The sequence below is a fragment of the Lontra canadensis genome, unplaced genomic scaffold (assembly GCF_010015895.1).
Source record: "Lontra canadensis isolate GAN:19392208 unplaced genomic scaffold, GSC_riverotter_1.0 scaffold17, whole genome shotgun sequence".
NCBI classification, from domain to species: Eukaryota; Metazoa; Chordata; class Mammalia; order Carnivora; family Mustelidae; genus Lontra; species Lontra canadensis.
Genome location: NW_022631011.1, coordinates 10,576,089 through 10,596,873, shown reverse-complemented (window position 1 = coordinate 10,596,873; position 20,785 = coordinate 10,576,089). Strand labels below are relative to the sequence as shown.

At 44.2% G+C, this 20,785-nt stretch overlaps 1 protein-coding gene across 2 annotated transcripts in view; it reads left to right on the top strand.

Moving 5' to 3' along the window:
- Positions 1-20,785, top strand: part of MOCOS (molybdenum cofactor sulfurase) — a 58,096-nt gene that overhangs the window by 18,332 nt on the left and 18,979 nt on the right. For both annotated transcript variants that reach the window (XM_032859592.1, XM_032859593.1), the window contains 6 exons: positions 211-410; positions 5,490-5,606; positions 6,511-6,969; positions 13,930-14,092; positions 18,741-18,816; positions 19,985-20,106. In XM_032859592.1, the coding sequence (XP_032715483.1) occupies positions 211-410; positions 5,490-5,606; positions 6,511-6,969; positions 13,930-14,092; positions 18,741-18,816; positions 19,985-20,106 (1,137 nt within the window). The remainder of the gene's footprint in view (positions 1-210; positions 411-5,489; positions 5,607-6,510; positions 6,970-13,929; positions 14,093-18,740; positions 18,817-19,984; positions 20,107-20,785) is intronic.

Sequence of the window (20,785 nt, the reverse complement as noted above, 5' to 3'; positions counted from 1 at the left end):
GTCAGTTAAGCATCTGTCTTTGGCTCAGGTCATGATCCTTGGGTCACTGGATCGAGTCCTGCATGGGGCTCCCCACTCAGCTTCTCCCTCTCCCTCTGCTTGTGTGCTCTCTCTCTCTCTCTTTCAAATAAATAATTAATAAATAAATTAATAAAATGAGTGAATTACACGTGAAGTTCATGTTTCTAATGTTTTTCAATTGTTTTTGAGGTGGGATGGAGAATATAAAGCAACACACCTTCACCCTGGCTCAGTACACCTACATGGCCCTGTCTGCTCTCCGGTACCCCAGTGGAGCCCCCATGGTGCGGATTTACAGCGACTCTGAATTCAGCAGCCCGGAGGTGCAGGGTCCAGTCATCAATTTTAATGTGCTCGACCCCAGTGGGAACATCATCGGTTATTCCCAGGTGGGTCTCCTCGTCACCTCCCACCATCGTTCACAGCAGGAGCGCCGTCCTCTGGCGCTCTGCCGCCTTCCGGAGCCCTGCAGGTGCAGTGAGGGTCCCTGGGTGCTTGTGGCAGCTGGGTGAAGGGCAGCCCGGCCGTGGGTGGAGGGGTTATGGCCCTTCCTTAGAGGCTCCATATGCTTGTTTCCACGCCGTTCTAACAGATATGGCTGTTTAGTTTACCAACCCTCCTTTTTTAGCCAGAAATTGTCAACTTCAAGTGCGAGGAGAGAGGGGCAGAGTCTTTGATCGCAGTGGAAGGGGACAGACGACAGCTTGCCAGTGAGGGAAGACACCCTGAAAGAGTGTAGGCAGAAGAGCAGTGTAGACAGAATAGTACTTCTGAGGCCATTTCATGTCCACTCAGCACGGTGGCCCCAGTGACACTTCAGACCGGATCACGGCCTCATGCAAAACAGGGGCCCGTTTCCACCATGTATTTGCATGTGGCTTGGAATTCGGAAGTCCTTCTTTACAAGTAGAAATGACGTCCTCACAAAAGCCCTATTTGTGCCGTAGTTCATGCATATTATGAGTTCAAAGGATTTAGTAGTTTGGTTATAAAGTAGTTTGTGCAAATGTACTCTCTGTATCTATTTCCCCATGAAAACAGGACAAATAGTGGAGGTTGGGAAGTGCTTGGGTCCTTGCCATAGCTGGGTAAGTTGGTCAGTGCTCAGTCCATTAAATCTCCAGAGTCGCATCAAGTACTCATACATGGTGGTAGATGGTCCCCAGGTGGGGTGTCACAGCCTGGCAGGGCTGGGGAGACCAAGGCCCTTCCCAGAGCATGAGTTCCTGAGCAGCTCTGTGAGGAGCAGTTTCAGTGGTCAGATAAGTTTGGAAGAAGGTGTTCATCTTGGGTAGGTTTACTGCACAGACACCCACTCAGTAAGACCCCCACTGGCAGCCCAATGGGATTTTTAAATGCTTTTGGAGGATGGTGGGAAATGCATCTGGAGGAAATGTTTTGCTTTCTAAAATACATTATTCTGGGTGATTGGTAACCTAAGTCTCATTCTTGCATCTGAATAAGCTTGTGCTTGCTGTGCGGTGTGAAGGAGGACAGACAGGTGACCATGAACTATGCCGGGGCAGGCAGAGCAGGGAGGGAATGCTGCATTTGGCCAGAGAAGCTTCAAAGAGGAGAAAAGCCCTGGGTTGGGCGCAGGGGGAGACAGCTGTGTAGGTGTCCCACTGATTTCACCAGGACTCCTATTCCCTGAGGTGGACCCGGGATGAGTATCTCCCTCTGGGGGTTTGTAGAGGCAGCGTGTCCCACGAGTGACCAGCAGATTCTACGGCAGAGGCTTGGCCAACTGTGCTGCTGGCTCAGGAAGGTCCAGCCTAGTTTTCGAGGGCTCCTTCCCTGTGTGGGAATCCCACAGGGGTTTGGTGGCTTTCAGAAAGGTCAGATGGTTTCATGGCTGGGTTGGGCTCTCTTTTCAGGAGATTTCGAAAGAATCTGTGATTCTTCTCAGAGAATTCAGCTTTCCGTAAGAAGCTTTGGGGTTCTTGTTTTTGATACCCAGGCCTCCTAATTCCATTCTCCTTTGTGTGGAAGTCACTCTACTCAGTGGTTAAGAATGTGGGTTCCGATTCTGACTGCCTTTGGTTGGCTCTGTGAGCATGGGCAAGTTAGTGTCAACTCTCCAGGTGTCCATGAAGCGGGGCTAACAAGGGGCCCCGCGGATAGTGTTGCTCTGAGGACTAAAGGAGATACGCTGTAGAATGCCTGAGCACGGGGCCCAGTAGGAAGCAAGGGCTCCGTAAGCACTGAGTGTGAGGGCACCTGAGATGGGGTGGGGGGTTGGGGGGGTTCCCATGCTGCACTGTGGTGGGCGGCTCTCTCGCCCTCCCTGGATGCCGTGCTCATCCTGGCCCTGAAACCAAACCTTTCACCTGGCCGGGATCCCGCAGGGCTCAAGTTGAGAGGGTACAACCTCATGATGGGAGGTGAGGAGGAAAGGTTAAGCGTGGCCAAAACAGCTTCCTCTAGGTGGGGGTCTCCTCTCTTCTTGAATCTTGGTGGGTTTGTGACTCGCTCATAACCAGGAGAAGGCCACAGAAGGGGACGCTGTGTGGCAGAAAAGGCAGTGCCACATCAGCATTATTCCTTGGGACGTCCACTTTTGGGCCCCAGGTTACCATGCAAGAAGGTCTACCCTGAGGCTGCCGTGCTCTGAAGAAGCCGGCCATGTGGAGAGGCCAAGCACAGGCCCTCTGGTGGCAGTCCTGTTGTGAGCCCCCCTGGCTGGGACACCAGACACACACCTGACGGATTAAGTGAGTCTCCAGATGACTCCAACTCCCAGACAGCACGTCACTCCCAGCCTTGGCGTCTTCCCAGCTGAGACTCGGGAAATCATGGAAAAGAGTCAGGCATCTCCTCTGCTCTTTCCAAATTTCTGATCTACTATAGCTGTGAGCACAAAAAAACGGTTATGATTTTGTTCCACCAAGTTTGGTGGCCTGCTTAGCAGCAGTGGTAACGGGGACTGTAAATGTGGGGTATGGGGGTTGGGGGGTGAGCACAGGAGATTTCCAATTCCAGTTGGCAGGGGTTGGGGTGCGGTGGGGAGGGAGCTTCCGTAGCAGCTGCCCTTTGGATGGAGGCCACCGGACTCTGGGGATGGAGTTGGCCTGACCCCGTGGTGTGGCATGGTCTCCACTCAGAGAGCCAGGGAGCACCCGAATTTCATTAGCAGGTCCCCACGCCACTCAGCTGTTTGCCCAAGGTAAAGGAGCAGAGTTGTTTTCCTGAGGCCCCTCTGTTCAACCCAGAGAATGGCTTCTTCTCACTCTGACAGTCAGGGAAGAGAGCTCAGGTGAAGATGGCCACGGTCTCACCAGTGTGGGAGGCCCCATTGCTGTGCGCAGCCCGGCAGGAGCACAAGCCGGCGTGTGGTGAGCTGTGTCTGCGGAGGGGGCCGGTGGCTCCTGGCTGCCTCTATCCACCCTGCACTGTGGATTCCCAGGGACAGAAGCTTCAAAGGTTTGCCCAGCTGGGCAAGATGTGTTTGTTTTCCTGAATGCAGTTAAGCGACTGCTCTGAGTTTAGCCAGAGTCGTCTGGGCTGAAGACCCTCAAGGGGCTCCCAGACACGTGGGAGAATGGAACCCTTGAACCACAGCCGGGCAGATATCCTCCATGTGAGCCCTCCCTTTGAGCCCTGAGGGAATACAGATCGCTTCCCAGAGCCTTCAGGAGACAGGAAAGAGCCTTGAGACTTCTGGATTGAACAGCAGTTCTGTGATTCAACCCAAAGTAAGGGATGTTATGGAAAGCAAATTGATAAGACACAGTGTCAACACAGTCATATTTGTAGCCCAGGCTGTGAACCCAGACAGGGCAGCTCTGAGTAGTAGCTCTGTGGGGACTGCTCTGTGATCAGCCTTGGGGCAGAAGATGCCAAGGAGCCGTCCCGCATCCGGGCCACTCGGATTTTATTCTTGTGGATCTCCCTTGGAACATGTGGGCTCTTTGAAACAAACAAACCAACAAACAAACCAACTAGTTTATTATTTTTTTTTAATTGAGATAATGTTGACATATAATATTCTATTAATTTCAGGTGCACAATGTAATTATTAGATATATATATATCTATCTAATTATATATATATATATATATATAGAATCCGAAATGATTACTGCTGATTAAGTCCAGTTAATGTCCATCACCACACACAGCTCATTTTTTTTTTTTTAAGAGATTTTATTTATTTGACAGAGATCACAAGCAGGCAGAGAGGCAGGCAGAGAGAGAGGGGGAAGCAGGCTCCTTGCTGAGCAGAGAGCCCGATGCGGGGCTTGATCCCAGGACCCTGGGATCATGACCTGAGCTGAAGGCAGAGGCTTAACCCACTGAGCCACCCAGGTGCCCCCACATAGCTCATTTTTTGGGTGTGATGACAAATTTTAAGATTTAGCAACTTTCAAATACATGTAACACAGCATCAATAACTAGAGTTACCATGCTCTACATTACATCCCTGAGACTTATATATCTTATAACTAGAAGTTTGTACCTTTTGACCACCTTTACCCATTTTACCCTCCATCGCTGACAGCCACCAGTCTGTTCTCTGTATCCGGGAGTTTGATTTTTTTTTTTTTTTATGGTTCCACATATAAATGATATGATATAGTATTTATCTTTCTGTGTCTAGCTTACTTCACTTAAAATCATGTCCTTGAGGTCCATCCATGTTGTCACAAATGACAGGATTTTCTTGTGTTTGTTTATGACTGAAATACACACACACACACACACACACACAAAGTTTTTTTATCCATTCATCCTTTGATAGATACTTATATTGTTTCCATGTCTTGGCTACTGTAAGTAACGCTGTGGTGAAGTGGGGGGAGCATATCATTTCAAGATAGTATTTTCACTTTCTTCAGATTAATACTCAGAAGTGGGATTGCTGGATCACATGGTAGTTATTTTTAATTTTTTGAGGACCCTTCATAATGTTCTCCATAGTGACTGCAACAATGTACATTCCCACTGAGAGTGCACAAGGGCTCCCTTTCTCTACAGTGTTTGCAAAACTTGTTATTTCTTGTTTTCTCAATAATAGCCATTATAGTAAGTGTAAGGTGATATCTCATTGATTTGATTTGCATTTCCCTGATGATGAGTGGTGTTGAACGTCTTTTCATGTACCTCTTGGCCATTTGTATGTCTGCTTTGGAAAAATGTCTTTTCAAATCTTCTGTCCATTTTTAATAGTGTTGTTTGTTGAAATGTGAGCTCCTAATTTGGAATTTGGCCTGAATTTACATATCTCAGTTTTCTCAGGCATACATTATAATCCATCTGGATAAACTTTAGTTATCAGTGACATTTTATCAAATGTGTTTAGTAAATCCATGATAGATCAGGGCACTTGGGAGCGAAATTCCAAGCTCAGATTTTCACTTTATTGTTGGGAAAGGGAGGTCCACATTTTGATCTGAAACTCTGTCCCAGGCCATCTGAGTAAAACTGGACGTTCTTCACACTGGTCTCATGTCGTATTGAACCTGCAGGTGGATAAAATGGCCAGTCTTTACAACATCCACCTGCGAACTGGCTGCTTCTGCAACACTGGGGCCTGCCAGAGGCACCTGGGGATAAGCGACAAGATGGTCAAGAAGCATCTTCAGGTTGGTAATGCTGGTCATCTCCAATGGTGGCCTCTCCAACCACCCTGGAGGCTAGTCTCATGTCTGGGGTCAGAGATTCCAATCAACCATGAACTGGATTTTACTTAAAAAGAGAGAGGAAGACCCGGCACAGAAACAAATGCAGTTTTAGTTAGAATATTTGATCCTACAGAGCATTGTGACCCCAACTCTTTGGGTGACTGACCTGGGTTCAGCACTGGGGCAGGTGGTTGGCCTGAGCAGTGACCGATCCTGGGAAGCCCCGCTTGGAGAGTTTCAGGGACTTCTTGCCTTCTTTTCCCCTCCTCCCAGCAGAAGCACCCAGCCTGCTTTTGCCTTTTGTAGTGGCCTAGGCTGGCCATTTATATGTCTTTTTTGGAAAAATGTCAATTCAAACCGTCTGTCCATTTTTAATAGTATTCTTTGTTGAAATGTGAGCATCTTCACATTTCACAAGACAAGAGCATCGCTGTCTTGCTTTCTTGTCAAAGGGATGCAGCCCTCCCTTTGGTTCTGAGAGAGGCTCAAGGGAGTGACCAGCAGGTGTTTCTCTTGTGTCAGTCTTGGGGAGACCAAGAAGCTGACCCATCATGCTTCCGAAACTTTGGTCTGTCTTGCTGGGTCCATGGGATGTCATGGTGTGTGGCTCTGGGTAAATGCCTTCCATGCAGTATTTCTTTTAACCTTTTTAATGATTCATTGAGATCGGTATTGACCTCAGTTTGCACCTGAGCAAAGCGAGATTCACAAAGGAGTCCTCGTGCTTAGCGGAGCAGGGCTCAGACACACAGCGTGTGTTACTCTTACTATTTCTTCTCCTGGGTTATGTTTCTTCTCCAAAATGATTTCAGATTTATCCATGTGGAATGAGTCCCCTGGCTGACTTATTTCCTTTTTATTCTAGGCTGGTCATGTCTGTGGAGATGATGTGGACATCATAGATGGGCAGCCTACAGGGTCTGTGAGGATTTCCTTTGGGTACATGTCTACACTTGAGGATGCCCAGGCCTTTCTCAGGTTCATCATAGCAATGCAACTGCACCAGTCTGATGGCCAGCCTCTCCCTCAGACCACCCCTGGGGAGGCTGGAGCTGTGTCAGAGAGCGAGGCTCTGGATGCCAGGCTGATCACTGTGGACACATGTAGTTCCTCACCTCAGGAAGATGTCTGCACAGCCTCTGGGGTTGGTGACGACTCGCCTAGCACTGTGGATGCAGGGGGTTTGCACCCACATCTGCCAGCGGCCACCGGAACCCAGGAGACCCCTCCAGAGAAAGCAGCAGGAGTCCTGCATGGGGGCCTTGGGCCACATGTCATCACCAATCTTTACCTCTACCCGATCAAATCCTGTGCTGCATTTGAGGTAAGGGTTTTCAGGGCAGCCCAGTGACCACTTTTTGTTGTTATTGTTGTTTACTTTATACTATTTTTTTTTTTGATTAAGTGAAGAAAAAGGTACAGGAAGTAAAGCAAGGCATGCAGAAAATCAAAATCATATTCAGAGTGCTGTGACATGGGAGGGGTCATTCTCATTCCACCCTTCCTGGTTGGGCCTGACTTTTGAACACGGCTAGGCTTAGAGGTACGCCGGAGACGATCCTGTTTCTGAATGGCGAACACCTAGTTACTCTTAATAATTATAGATACAATTTTCAGTGAATGGGTGTGCTGGTTCTTTGCTGAAGTATTTTACATGCTTTGTCTTGTTCTGTCTTTAAAACAAGATGAGGTGCGTGGTAATATCATCCCCATTTTATAGATATGGAGCCTGAGAGCTATTGCGGTTAAACAGTTTGTCCAGTCATCAATGATAGAGGAAAGATTTGAATCCGGGTCTGCTGACTCCTTGGGTCAATGCTTTTATGTGACTTGTTCTGCTGAGCCCTCCCTGTTGGTATGAACTATGTTATATCTTGAGATGGTCTGGTGTGGTGGTTACATGAGCTGGGCAGTTGGGTTGCCCACCTTGGCCGGCCAGCCAGCCCTGACAGCCCCGTGGTGGCCAAAGTGTGGCTGTCTTCCTATGGCCTGTGTGTATCCCAAGTCCCAGGTAAAGGTCTCAGACTCCTGAGCCTCTGGAATTATAGGCTCTTTGGTTCCTGATCAGACATACCATGGTCAGGACTGTTTGTGGCCTGCTTTTCATGGTTGTCCCATGGGAACCTGTCCTCCAGGCTGAGACCATAACAAGCAAGTTCACTTTCACTTCCTAATGGAGGAGGGTGAGGAGTCCATATTTCCTGTGTGTGTCAGATTTGTATTTTCACAGACTGCTCATGTTCCATAGGATAGTCACACAGCACAGATACCTGGGTAGGAAGTAGTGTCCCATTTTACAGACAAGGACACTGAGACTCAGTAAGGTTTCCTAAAGCTCTTCTGTCCATTTGCTCATTCAAAAACTGCACACCAAGGACCTGCTAGCTGCCAGGCCTGGGGCCAGCACCTGGTATACATTGATGAGCAAAATGGAACAGGTTCCTTCCCTCAGAGAGTGCAGTATCTCAGAAGGGACAGACACAAGACCAAGCACCACCCAAGTGAATAGAATCACACTGGTGATAAGGGACCATGAAGGCATGAAGGGGGTGCACCAGATACAGCTCTGGCAGACGGATGTCTTAGTCCTTTCAGGCTGCTATAGCAAAGTGCCATCAACTGTGTGGCTTATAAACAACGGAAGTTTATCTCTCATGGTTCTGGAGGCCGCAAGTCCAACATCAAGACGCTGGCAGATTTGATGTCCAGCGAGGGCTCACTTCCTGGTTCACAGACGGCGTTCTTCTTCTCCTTCTCCTTCTCCTTCTCCTTCTCCTTCTCCTTCTCCTTCTCCTTCTCCTTCTCCTTCTCCTTCTTCTTCTTCTTCTTCTTCTTCTTCTTCTTCCTCTTCCTCTTCCTCTTCCTCTTCTTCTCCTCCTCCTCCTCCTTCTTCCTCTTCCTCTTCCTCTTCTTCTTCTTCCTTTTTAAAAGATTTTATTTAAGTATTTGACAGAGAGAGAGAGTTCACAAGTAGGCAGAGAGGCAGGCAGAGAGAGGGGGCAAAGCAGGCTCCCTGCTGAGCAGAAAGCCCGATGTGGGGCTCCAATCAAGGACCCCGAGATCATGACCTGAGTCAAAGGCAGAGGCTTAACCCACTGAGCCACCTAGGTGCCCCCAGACAGCGTTTTCTCACTGTGTCCTCATATGGCAAAGGGGCAAGGGAGCTCTCCGGGGCTTCTTTTATATGATCTTTCATCACATTCATGACAGCTCCACTCTTATGACCTAGTCACCTGCAAACGGACTCCTAACCCCCAGTGTGAGGGTATTATTTGAGGTTTCTTTAGGATTTCTGCATTTGGGGCAGGAGTTCCTTAAGAGTGATACTGTGCTTTCTCAGTGCATCTCAGAAGGAGACACACTCTGTTCATTTGTGTCAATGCTGGTGAAATTAACTTCATCATTTGCTTAAGATGGGGTCTGCCAGGTTTCTCTACTGTAAAATTCATTAATAAGTAATGAATCAGTATTTTGTGGGGAGATACTTGAGGATATGTAAATATCCTGTTCCCTATCAGATTTTATTCACCAGATTTAGCATCTATTGATGACTTTTGCCTAAATCAGTGATTGGTATGATGATTGCAAAATGGTAATTTAAGAAATTCCATCGTTCTTTTATTTATTAGCTGGTATTCTATTGTAGAACTTTCCTTCTTCCATGTTTATTTAGTCATTAATTATTCTCTTTTTGTATCTCATGGGTCCATGGATTCTGATTTTCCTCAAAAGGTTACAACCCATCATCGTCAGTATTTATTTTGATGCCTATATTGCCGCAGACTTGGCCACGGGGAGCTCCGTCAGGTCAGCTCCTGTGTCCTTTTGATATGTCCCTATTATTCCTTGAACATTTCCTTATTCTCTGGTGCAATAATGTGTTCTAGGCTCATTCTGTATGTCCCCTGCCTGAGAAATGGAACGGGTCATTTCATCAAAGGCACTTCATATCTTACATCAGAGAATGATATTGAGAAACTGATACTTGGTCGCCATGTCTGATCCTTGTTCTTTCTCCTATGCCCTCTGCATGTACAGAGCTTAGAAATGTTTGCTGCTGTGACAGATTAGCATAAACTTTTAATAGGACTCATCTGATTAGATTGGGCCCACCTGGGTCATTCAGGAAGCTCTCTCCATTGTAAGGTCCTCAACTTTAATTGCGCCTACAAGTCCCTTTGGCCTAATCCCAGAGATTAGGATGTGGACATGTTTAGGATGACCATTATTCTGTCCACCACTATATATGTATGTGTTAAGACTTTGGGATACTCAGCATACATGTGTGCATACACACATCTGTATTTCTTTTTTTTTTTTTAAGAGTTTTATTTATTTAGGGCATTTAAGTGGCTCAGTTAGTTAAACCACTGCCTTCGACTTGGTCATGATCCCTGACTCCTGGTATCGATTCCCGCATCGGGCTCCCAGCTCCACGGGGACTCTGCTTCTCTCTCTGACCTTCTCCCTTCTCATGCTCTCTCTCTCAAATAAATAAATAAAGTATTTGAAAAAAAATATTTTTATTTATTTATTTGACAGAGAGAGAGAGAGCACAAGCAGAGGGAGCAGCAGGGAGAGGGAAAGGGAGAAGCAGACTCCCCACTGAGCAGGGAGCCCAATGCGGGACTTGATCCCAGGACCCTAGGATCATGACCTGAACTGAAGACAGCCGCTTAACTGACTGAGCCACCTAGGCATCTTGTCACACATCTGTCTGTATCTGTCTATCAATCAATCTATCATCTATTGATCTATCATCTCTCTCTGTCAGCTAGCCATGCTCCCGATTTCCCATGAACACCTCCACCTTCAATCCGATACCACATGAGGGGGTTTGGTTACAGGAGGAGGAGTTGAGCACGTGAGTATCCCCGCTGCAGCAGCTGAAGGCTCAGCCCCACACATGTCAGTTCCCGCCTCCCTCAGGAAGAAGAAAGGAGGAAAGGGGAAGCCAGCACATTAAATTTTTAGAGGACAAAGTAAAAGATAGAAAATTATAGACCTATTTCAACCAGTAGGCGAAGAACAGTGAAGAGTCTGAGGTTTGCTCTCCTTTTACGCTAACTTTTACGCTAACCAGCTAGCCTGCCCCGGTGTTCCTGATGCTGGCAAAAACCACGAGACTCCTGGGTCTGAGACAAAGGACTTTATTACTCACAGAATAACAGGCAGCATGAGCTTCATATTTGTGTTGCTTCCCTGTGCCCCGCCCGTCCCAAGAGGAGTTACAGAGGGGCCCAGGTGGATGGTGTGCTCTTGGCCCAGCAGCCCCTCCCCCAGGGAACCGTACTCATCATGCGCTGCGAGCAGACATGCCTAGCTAGCTGTTGCTCGGGAGGAAGACGTCATACTACTGCACTGTGAACACACCTGCTCTCCTGCCCGAGGCTTGTACTCACTGTATTTACTTGTATTCGCTACACAAACATACTCAGAAAGGGAGTCTGGAACAAAGGGCAGTTAGTGCTTCTGCTCCTTACAACAGAGATGCAGAAATAAGAGACATGAAGATCATCTCCCAATAATACATTGTCTTCTAAAAAGTTATTTGTAATTCAAAACACGTTTTCCTATAGAGATAAGGATGGTGGTTTCTGGGCTTTCCTATAGAAATAATAATGATTAACAATAAACAAACAAACAAACAAATAAGAAATAATGATGGTGGTTTCCGGGCTTACCCAAAAAGGCTTATATAGACCATTATAGTGCAGAGATTGAGTGTTGGACCAACAGAAGCAGCTATAGTCTGTAGGAGACTATTTGATAACGTGAGAAAAATTAAAGAGAGAGGTAAAAGGATTAACACCTATGGATCATCTGATATATCTTAGTTGCTTTACATTTTATATTTCATTTTAGCTTTGAGCCAATACTATGAGAAAATCCTACATGTGACAAAGCCAAGACTCAGGAAGGTTAGGAAGTTGTTCAAAGCTAGTAACAGTTGAGGTGGGATTTAACCCAGGTCTGTCAGTCTGCAGAGTACCCCCACCTCTCAACACACATTTCCACTGCTTGAATACAGGGCTCACCCTGCTTAAGGTGAAACTTACCCTGACATTCGTCTTCCTTGAGTTCTGTGCCCTCCCCCTGCACCCTGCAGCTCCTCTCCTTCATGTTCCATGGTGCCCCAGTCTTCCCTGAAGTCTCTCACTGGAAGACCCACCCCAAAATGCCCCTTGATTAAAAATTGCATCCCTTTTGGGGCACCTGGGTGGCTCAGTGGGTTAAAGCCTCTGCCTTCGGCTCAGGTCATGATCCCAGTATCCTGGGATCGAGCCCCACATTGGGCTCTCTGCTCTGCAGGGAGCCTGCTTCCACTTCTCTCTCTGTCTGTCTGCCTCTCTGCCTACTTGTGATCTCTGTCAAATAAATAAATAAAATCTTAAAAAAAAATTGCATCCCTTTCTTCATTACCTGCTGTTGAAATTTTCATATACTTTTGGGTAGCTGAATTGAGTGCTCAGAGGAAAACAGTTGGATGAAATTGATTTGCAGGTCAAGAATGATTGTCTCTTGGTTGGGTGATGGACATTGGGGAGGGTATGTGCTATGGTGAGTGCTGTGAAGTGTGTAAGCCTGACGATTCACAGACCTGTACCCCTGGAGCGAATAATACATTATATGTTAATTAAAAAAAAGAATGATTGTCTCTTAACTACTTCAAAAGCATGTTTTTCACCTTTGCCTGTCCTTTTCTTCACTGGAGACCTGGTTCCAGAAGAGCCCTCTCTGATGGGGCTACTGGCCATGCACTGTGGCATGCAGCGCTGTTAGCGACTAAGCTGTGGACAAAACTCCTGTGAAGACCTGGCCGTACTTCACTGAAATGTCATTAGCTTTTCCCTAATGCCCTTTTTCTGTTGCAGGATCTCATCCCAGATGTCGTATTATATTTAGCGGTCATGTCTCCTTAAGCTTCTGTGGGCTGTACCGGTTTCTCAGACTTTCCTTGTTCTTGATGACCTTGACAGTTTTGAGGAGTACTGGTCAGGTATTTTTTAGCATGTCCCTCAATTTGGGTTTGTCTGATGTCTTTCTCATGATTAGACTGGGCCTACAGGTTTTTTTGGGGAGGAGAACCACAGAGGCAAAGTGCTAATCTCATCGTATCAAGTATCACATATCATATCATATCATATCATATCATAGTACATACTATCAACATGACTTATCACTGTTGATAATAATTAACCCTGATCATCTGGTTGAGAGAGTATTTACCAGGTTTGTTCACTCTAAAGTTTCTGTTCCATCTCCTTTCCATACTGAAGTCTTTGGAAGCAAGTCAGTCAGCATTGCCTATGTGTAAGGGATAGGGAATTACCCTCCTTATGATGTAGATGCTGTAGAGGGCAGCATCTACATCAATTATTTGAGGTTCTTCCATATGGGAGATTTAACTTTTCTTATTTATATATTTGGGTATTTATTATTTATTCAATCATGTATTTATTTCAGTATTGACTCCTGAATATGTATTTTGTATGTTGGGTTATAATACAGTACTATATCATTATTCTTGTTTTTGCTCAAATTGTTCCAGTTCTGGTCAGCAGGCATGCTTTCAGCCGACTCCTGCATCCCTTTGACATACTCCCATCATTTTGTTTTTTTGAGTATTTCCTTACTTTTCTACCACCACCAGATGCTCCTGACCCAGCCCTAGAATCAAGTATTTCTCCAGTTTTTTTTTTTTTAATTGGAGAATGGGATGGAATGCAAGAGCTATCTGGACAATGGGTGTAATTTATATTTTAATATTGTAGAAATATGAAGAATTCAGGAAAACTCATGCACTTAAAGTGGATCAGCCCAGTGACCATGCCAGTATAGTCATAGTGTTTACGAGACATATGTCTATAGTATGAGGGTGCGCCTGTACAGCATTCACCGCTGTGGGAGGATAGAAAGTGAGAGTGATGGAAGTCTGTGGGGAGGAGAGCTTCGAGATGGGGTGGAGTGAAGTCTTACTTTCCATGAACATTCTTGTTTTCTCTGAATGTTGCTCCTTGCATGCACGGTACCCATTTAAAAGACAGGCTGAAGAAGAGAAGGGTAGGAAGTGGATCTGGAGGTTAATGGAAGGTATCCAGCTCTCACAATGTCTCCTTTGCATTGTCTTCTTTGCTTTCCTTTCCTTTCGTCCTTCATTTCCTCCTTCAGGAGTGTGAGCTGAATTCCTGAAGTCCATCTGTACTTGCGTAACAACTGTGCAATAATGTGAAGACCATTTTTGAGGAGCCCTGCCCTAAAATACACTTACTTTTTCCTTTAGGTGACCAAGTGGCCTCTAGGAAATCAAGGCCTGCTATATGACCGGAGCTGGATGGTTGTGAACCACAATGGCGTGTGCCTGAGTCAGAAGCAGGAGCCCCAGCTCTGCCTGATCCAGCCCTTCATTGACCTGCAGCAAAAGGTCATGGTCCTCAAAGCCAAAGGTGTGAAAACTGTGTTCATTTCCCCAAATCGACTCTCAAGAAGCTTTTTTACTCCTATGAAAGTAAAATAATAGGTTTTTCTCTATCGGATATTGAAATAATCCTGAAGGGAGTGAAATGTTGTCTAAGAAACAACACAAAGATCTTGGTCCTTGTGTTTTGAGAGATCTTTGGAGAGAGGTAAAGATCTGACAGTTCACTTAGAAAATAAAGGAATATAAAATTTGAAATTATATGTCTTTTCACTCACATTCCCTTTATTTCAGTCAGTTGTGATAATACATACTCAAGCTTTAATTCTTCCTTGTTGAGTTTTTGTTATGAACTAACATATATAAAAGTATAGATCAGCTCTGTCCAATGGAACTTTATGTGATGATGGAAATGTTCAATATCTATGTTGTCCCAGTTGGTAGCCACTGATTACATGTGGCTATGGAACACATGAAATGTGGCCGGTGGGACGTGTACAGGTCAGTAGTTTTTTGGTATAGTCACAAGATTGTGCAACCATCACCACAGTCAACTTTAGAACATTTTCATCACCATAAAAGAGAAACTTCATAGTCATTAGCAGTCACTCCCCATTGCCAGCCTCATCCCTGGCCCCTGGCAAACACTGATCGAATCTGTTTCTATGGATTTGCCTATTCTGGATGTTTCATGTAAATGGAATCACACGGTATATGACTTGACTGGCTTCTTTCGCTTAGCACCATCTTTTTGAGGGTTGTCTATATTTTTGGAATAATATGCCATTGTATGGATATGCCATTTTGAAAAACCCATTTAGTAGTTGTTGGATATTTAGGTTGTTTCCACTTTTTGGCTATTAGAAGTCGTGCTGCTGTGAACATTTGTGTACAAGTTTTCATGTGGCCTTATGTTTTCCAGTCTCTTGGGGATGTACCTAGGAGTAGAATTGCTGGCTCATGTAGGAACTGTATGTTTAGCATTTCTGAGGTGGCTGCATCACCATTTTACATTCCCACCAGCAATACATGGTGGGTCTAATCTCTCCACGTCCTCAACACCTTTTATTTTCTGTTGTTGATTTGCAATAGTCATTGTAGTGGGCGTGTAGTGGTAACTTTGCTGCTTTGATTCACATTTCCTTAATGACTAATGGTGTTGACTATCTTTTCTTGTGTTTTTTGGCCATCTGTATATCTTCTTCAGAAAAATATCTATTCAAATTCTTTGCTTATTTATTTTTGAATTATTGAGTTGTGAGTATCTTTTCTGTATTCTGTATACAAGTCCCTTTTCAGATCTATGATTTTCAAATATTTTCTCCCATTGTGTAGATTGTCTTTTATCCTCTTGGTGGCTTGATTTTACTTTTAAGCTGTCTGCCTATATCACTATGAGTTGGCTTATGCTTTTTTATCTATTTTGACAATCTCTATATTTTTATTGGTGGTCCTGTTGGGATTTTGATTGTAAAATAATGTATTTTGAGTCATATATTTGTAATCATATTTTGATTATATCGCCATATATTAATTTCAAAAGAATTTATATCATATAATATTGAGTCTTTTATTTATAATAGTGTCTCCATTTAAGACTTCTTTAAGTACTCAAAATTTTAACATTTTCCAGAAACTTTTATACTTGTTTTTGCTATGTAATAATTTTTTTGAAAGAATGCATTAATTTATTTTTGAGTGCATAAAAGAGAGAGGAGAGAGAGAGAGAAGAGGGAGAGGTAGAGATGGGATGTTAAGGAGGCTGTGCACTGGGTGTTAATGTGGGGCTCAGTTTCACAACTCTGAGCCCATGATCTGAGCCTAAATCAAGAGTCAGATATTTAATAGACTGAGCCACCCAGGCATCCAGCTATGTAATAGTTTATTGGAATATTTTTAATACTATCTTTTTTCTTTTAAATATTTTAATTGGTTATTAATGCATATGGAAACACTATTGATTTGTGTATATTAATGTTTTACCTTGTACTTTTTCTGAATTCCTGTTAGTTTTATTAGTTGATCTGAAGATTTCCTTACATATTCTGTATAAATAAGCATATTGTCTTCTAATGATGATAGTTTCATATCTTTCTTTCTAATTTTTATTACTCTCCTTTCTTTTTCTTATCTTATTGCATTGGCTTAGGCTGCTTGTATAATGGTAAAGCAGTGATGGAAGATATCCTTCTTCATTACTGATCTGAATAGAATACTTTTAAAAGTTTCAAAAATAAGAACGATGCTTACTGAGGTTTTTGATAGATTGGTTTTACCAGGCTGAAATAGTTCTTTCCTTATTTAGCCAAATGATGACTAATAGTCAATTCTTTTTGAATGCTTTTTCTACATTTCTTGGTTATCCTTTTTTCCCCCCCTATAGCCTATTAGTGTGATGTCTTACATTAGTAGATTGGCTAGTACTAAATTATCCTTGCACCCTTGTAGGGGAAACACTACTTGGCAATGACTTTTTGAAACATTGATGGATTTGGTTCATTAATATTTTGTTTAGTATTTTTGTACCTATTTATTGGTGAGATTGATACATCACCTTCTTTTACTGTACTTTTCTTATTTAAGTTAAGGTATCCAGGATATCAACATCCAAAAAGAATTGAGTGGATTGCTTCTCTTTCTTTCTAGTCTCTGAAGCATAAAGATATATATAATGATTATATAGGGTTTATTCCAGAATATAAAGAATGGGAAAGAGAAAGAAAACAAATACCAATATCTTCCACTTCAGATTAGTAGCACTTTGTGAAGTGGTGTGATGTCCCCTCCCATCAGGGATCAGATATTCTGCTCACTTGCAGGGCACTCCCACACTGTGAGAGGACTAAGGGCATCCTTCTGCAACGCATGACAATACAAAATGAATAACAAACACTAAAACAAGACATTATAATGGTTTCATGCATGTGACCTGTCATTCCCAAAGATTTTAGGCATACTGAGCCCAGAGATCAGGCTCTCTTATTTCTCTGTATCTCTGAGCTGAGCACAGAGCTTAGTATATACCTAATGAACTTATTTCCCATGAACTTTGTTGGGGGCCCTTGAATTCAATTCATGCATGGATCCCAGATTATGTTGCCTTAACCAGAGGCCTATAATGACCTTTAGAAGGCAACTGAGCACCAAAGACTCTGAGTGATTTATTTAGAGCCTTGTGTAAGGATAGAAAGAGGCTGAGTACAGGCCCCCCACTGGCTGCCCAGGGAGTGCCCTTGTCCACATGCTGTCCTCCCTGCTCTGGTTACTTCCTCATAACTAGTGTTCCAAGCTCACTTTACTGCTCTCCCCTGTGGATGCATACCTGGCATTGTGATATTCTTCCATGCACACACTTTTGACACCGCAGCAGCATCTGTAATTACTCAGCACAGCTTAGTCCTTCTCCAAACTTCAGGAACATTCTGGATTAGTCCTTCTTCTGGCTTTCCTCACACAGGGACAAGATTATGTAACTGTCTATGCAAGAGCAAGTTGTGGAGGAGCAGGGGACATAGTTCATGGAATACTTAGTACTCAAATTGTTGTGTCTCTGTCTTTGTCATGGTGAAAGCCCCGTTGTGATGGTCAGGGCCTGAGGATCAGACATGATCCAAAGCTCGGGATATGCCCATTTGTTGTGCTCTGTGTGATGGAGAAGGATTGGGATGGGCAGGGATGAAGGCATGCATGACATGTGCTTGCCTGAGGGATAGATTGGGTCATGCCAATGAGCAGTATGACGGGCAGTAGTGCGGAGAGGGCTGGAGGGCACAGGTGGGTCACACAGGAAGAACTTCTACTTTTAGTGTCCACAGAGTGGGGGCCGCCACACATTCCACTCAGGTGTCTTGGCTTCATGCCTTTTCCTGGACTCTAAGGACTCACAGGGGACAAGGATTGCAGGGTAACAGAGGACCTCAGCAGTTCCAGCCTTTAACAAAGGTCTTTCCCTCCTTCATGGCACTGGATCAGTTTCGTCTTGTTTCATCCATGTATTTCAGTGTGATTTTATTTAAAGAATAAATGGCACTTTTGCTGGGTAATGGGTCATGAGTGTTAACTGTTATTATTCCTGAAACTGTTACATACATATACTTTATACTCCTCCATACTTATGCAAGTAACAATAAAAAAGCTTCCTAACCCCACTGATATGATAACAGTTTTATTCCTCTCTGTCAATCTATCTATCTATCTATCTATCCATCTCTCTTTCCAGATAATGATGATTGATACAGGAGTCCAATTTGAGGCTGTCTCCCAGGGGCTATTGAGAATTAACACTCTATGCTTATATCTTTATAGAATGAGCCTTCATACCTGCCTATTTCTAAAGGACTTAAGGTAGCTTAGAAAACAATGATCTTGATGTGGACTCATCCAGAGGTAGAAAAACCTTTTAAGGGATATATAGTGTTCCAGCTACTGTGGATGTGACTGACCAAGGGCAAAGTCTTTTATGAGAAGGCTATTTGCTGTACATAATGTTGATGGTCATGATCATGCAAAAGAGAATCTCTGTGTTATAAAGAGTTTTCCAAGATCTGGCCAATTATTTGATCCAACCAATTTCCGGGGTCATTACAATTCTTGTATATTTCATGATAATGGCCTTTCACTTAAATAGTTGATTCTTTTTGCCTGATAATAAATCTGTCTCTAACCTTTTTCACTAGGGATGGAGCCTATAGAGGTGCCTCTTGAGGAAAATGAACAGGCTCAGGTTTGCCAAAGCAAGGTCTGTGCGGACAGGTGAGACTCTACAGCAGGTGAAAATCTCAGGTCTGTTTGCAGGTGGCACCGAGGGGGAAAAGAGGAAAGCCCTGTAGATTGGTCCCTAGCTGCACCCGCCCATCCAGTTGGCTGCCCCTTTCCCCTCATGTTCATGAGGGGAACTCATGAACTCCACTCTGACCACACTGCCCGCCTCTGTTCTTCAAACCTACCAAATGTGCACCTTCCTCAGGATGCCAGCAGAGAGAGAAATGTAGCCATTTAGGGATACCTGCTGTTTTTTATGATGCTCATTCCTGGTTGTACATTTCATTTAGCTGCATTTGAGAGAAATGCTATTTTCTGGCTAATAAAGAGGTGGTTAGGCATCTTCTGCTCAGAACCTCTGATTGATGACAATGGACTTTGATGCAGTGTCTCAAAGCCTTGGAAGGAAAGTGCAACTAGATGAGGTTTCCTTCTACACTTCCCTTTCCAGACACAGGTTGGAAGCTGTTTGATCCAGTAAAAATGAAGGATATGACAAGTTTTCCCTTCTATTTTGTAATCCCAATGTAGGTTATTAGCAACTTTGCATTATAAATTCTGGTGATGTGTGGATTTTTAGAATAATTTTTAAAATTTTAAATTCTTTAAATTTTATTTTAAAAGTCTCTAAGATTGCAGAGTTAAAAAAAAAAAAAAGCTGGATCAATAGATATACTTCTGTTGGTACCTTGAAGGCATAGCGTTCTTTTCACAAACCAAACCCATTATTCCTTGCCGTCTGGCCATGACAGAAAATACTAGTCAGGCCCATAGTAAAAATCCAGAACATATGTCTGGGTTCCAGTCCTTCTTAAAGCAAAGCATCACTCTAGAAGCTCTCAAATTCTAAGCTCTGTGGTATTTGGTGGCTATAATCAATATAAACAAGGTCTTTCAAGATGAACTTCTTGAAAATTTCTATCTGATCTGAAAGCTTTGCCCAAGCCCCAGCCCTCAGGTCTCCCCCGATGTTAGCTGTGTCCCCACAGCTTCCTGGGCTCACCGTCACTTTAGGCTTCTCTCTGGGGGACGCAATATCATATTACATTATATTTATTACATTGTATTATATTTTGCAATCTAACATTTTTGTTCTTTAGAATATTATTTAAAGGAATACTAAGTAACATTCACTCCCCTCCTTTTTTTTCTCCCCCAGGGTAAACACTTATAACTGTGGAGAAAAAGTTTCGAGCTGGTTGTCAAGGTTTTTTGGCCGTCCATGTCAGCTGATCAAACAAAGTTCAGACTTTCAAAGAAGTGCAAAGAGACGGGGCAAAGGTATCACCCTTGGAGTTGGTTCTTAGGGGAGAGGCACTTGGGTTTGCCCTGGTGTACACCCAAATCAGCGCATGGAATGGATTTACATGGTGACTTGCTCATGCGCAGAAAGCAGGGCGTCTGCAGGTGGTCTCCAGGATGACCCCGAAGAGGGGAGGTGGGCTTCCAACCAGCTGCTCTGCCCGACAGGCACTCTGTCTCAGTCCTCCCTGTTTAGAAGCACAGTTTCGTTGTGTTAGAGAAAGACATTGGTAACTTGCTATGTCCTCAGATGGTATGCGGGGACAAGAGGACCCGGTTTCTAGTCTCATGGCAGTGAGAGTTGGGCAAGCCTTGAACCTCATGGTGCCTCAGCTGGTGTAGGCCCCAACACCTTTGCCTTGTAAAAGTGCTGGCAGTTTTTCCTGCCAGAGCTGTTGTTAGCTGAAGTGAGGCAGCAGAGAAGAAAGTATCTGAAGGTTTACGTCCAATGTGGGAAGAAGAGATCATTTTTGGGTGTCTGCTCATGCGTCACTCAGGGAAGCCTTGCTTGATGGCTCTCCTTAGAACCAGAGTCCATACCTGAACCTCTTTAGTTCATTCCCTGTTTTATTTTTCTGTGTGGTACTTTTCCCATCTAAGAAGCCATGCATTTTACTCAGTTGTTCTGTTTATGAGATTGTGCTGGATTGTAAGGTCT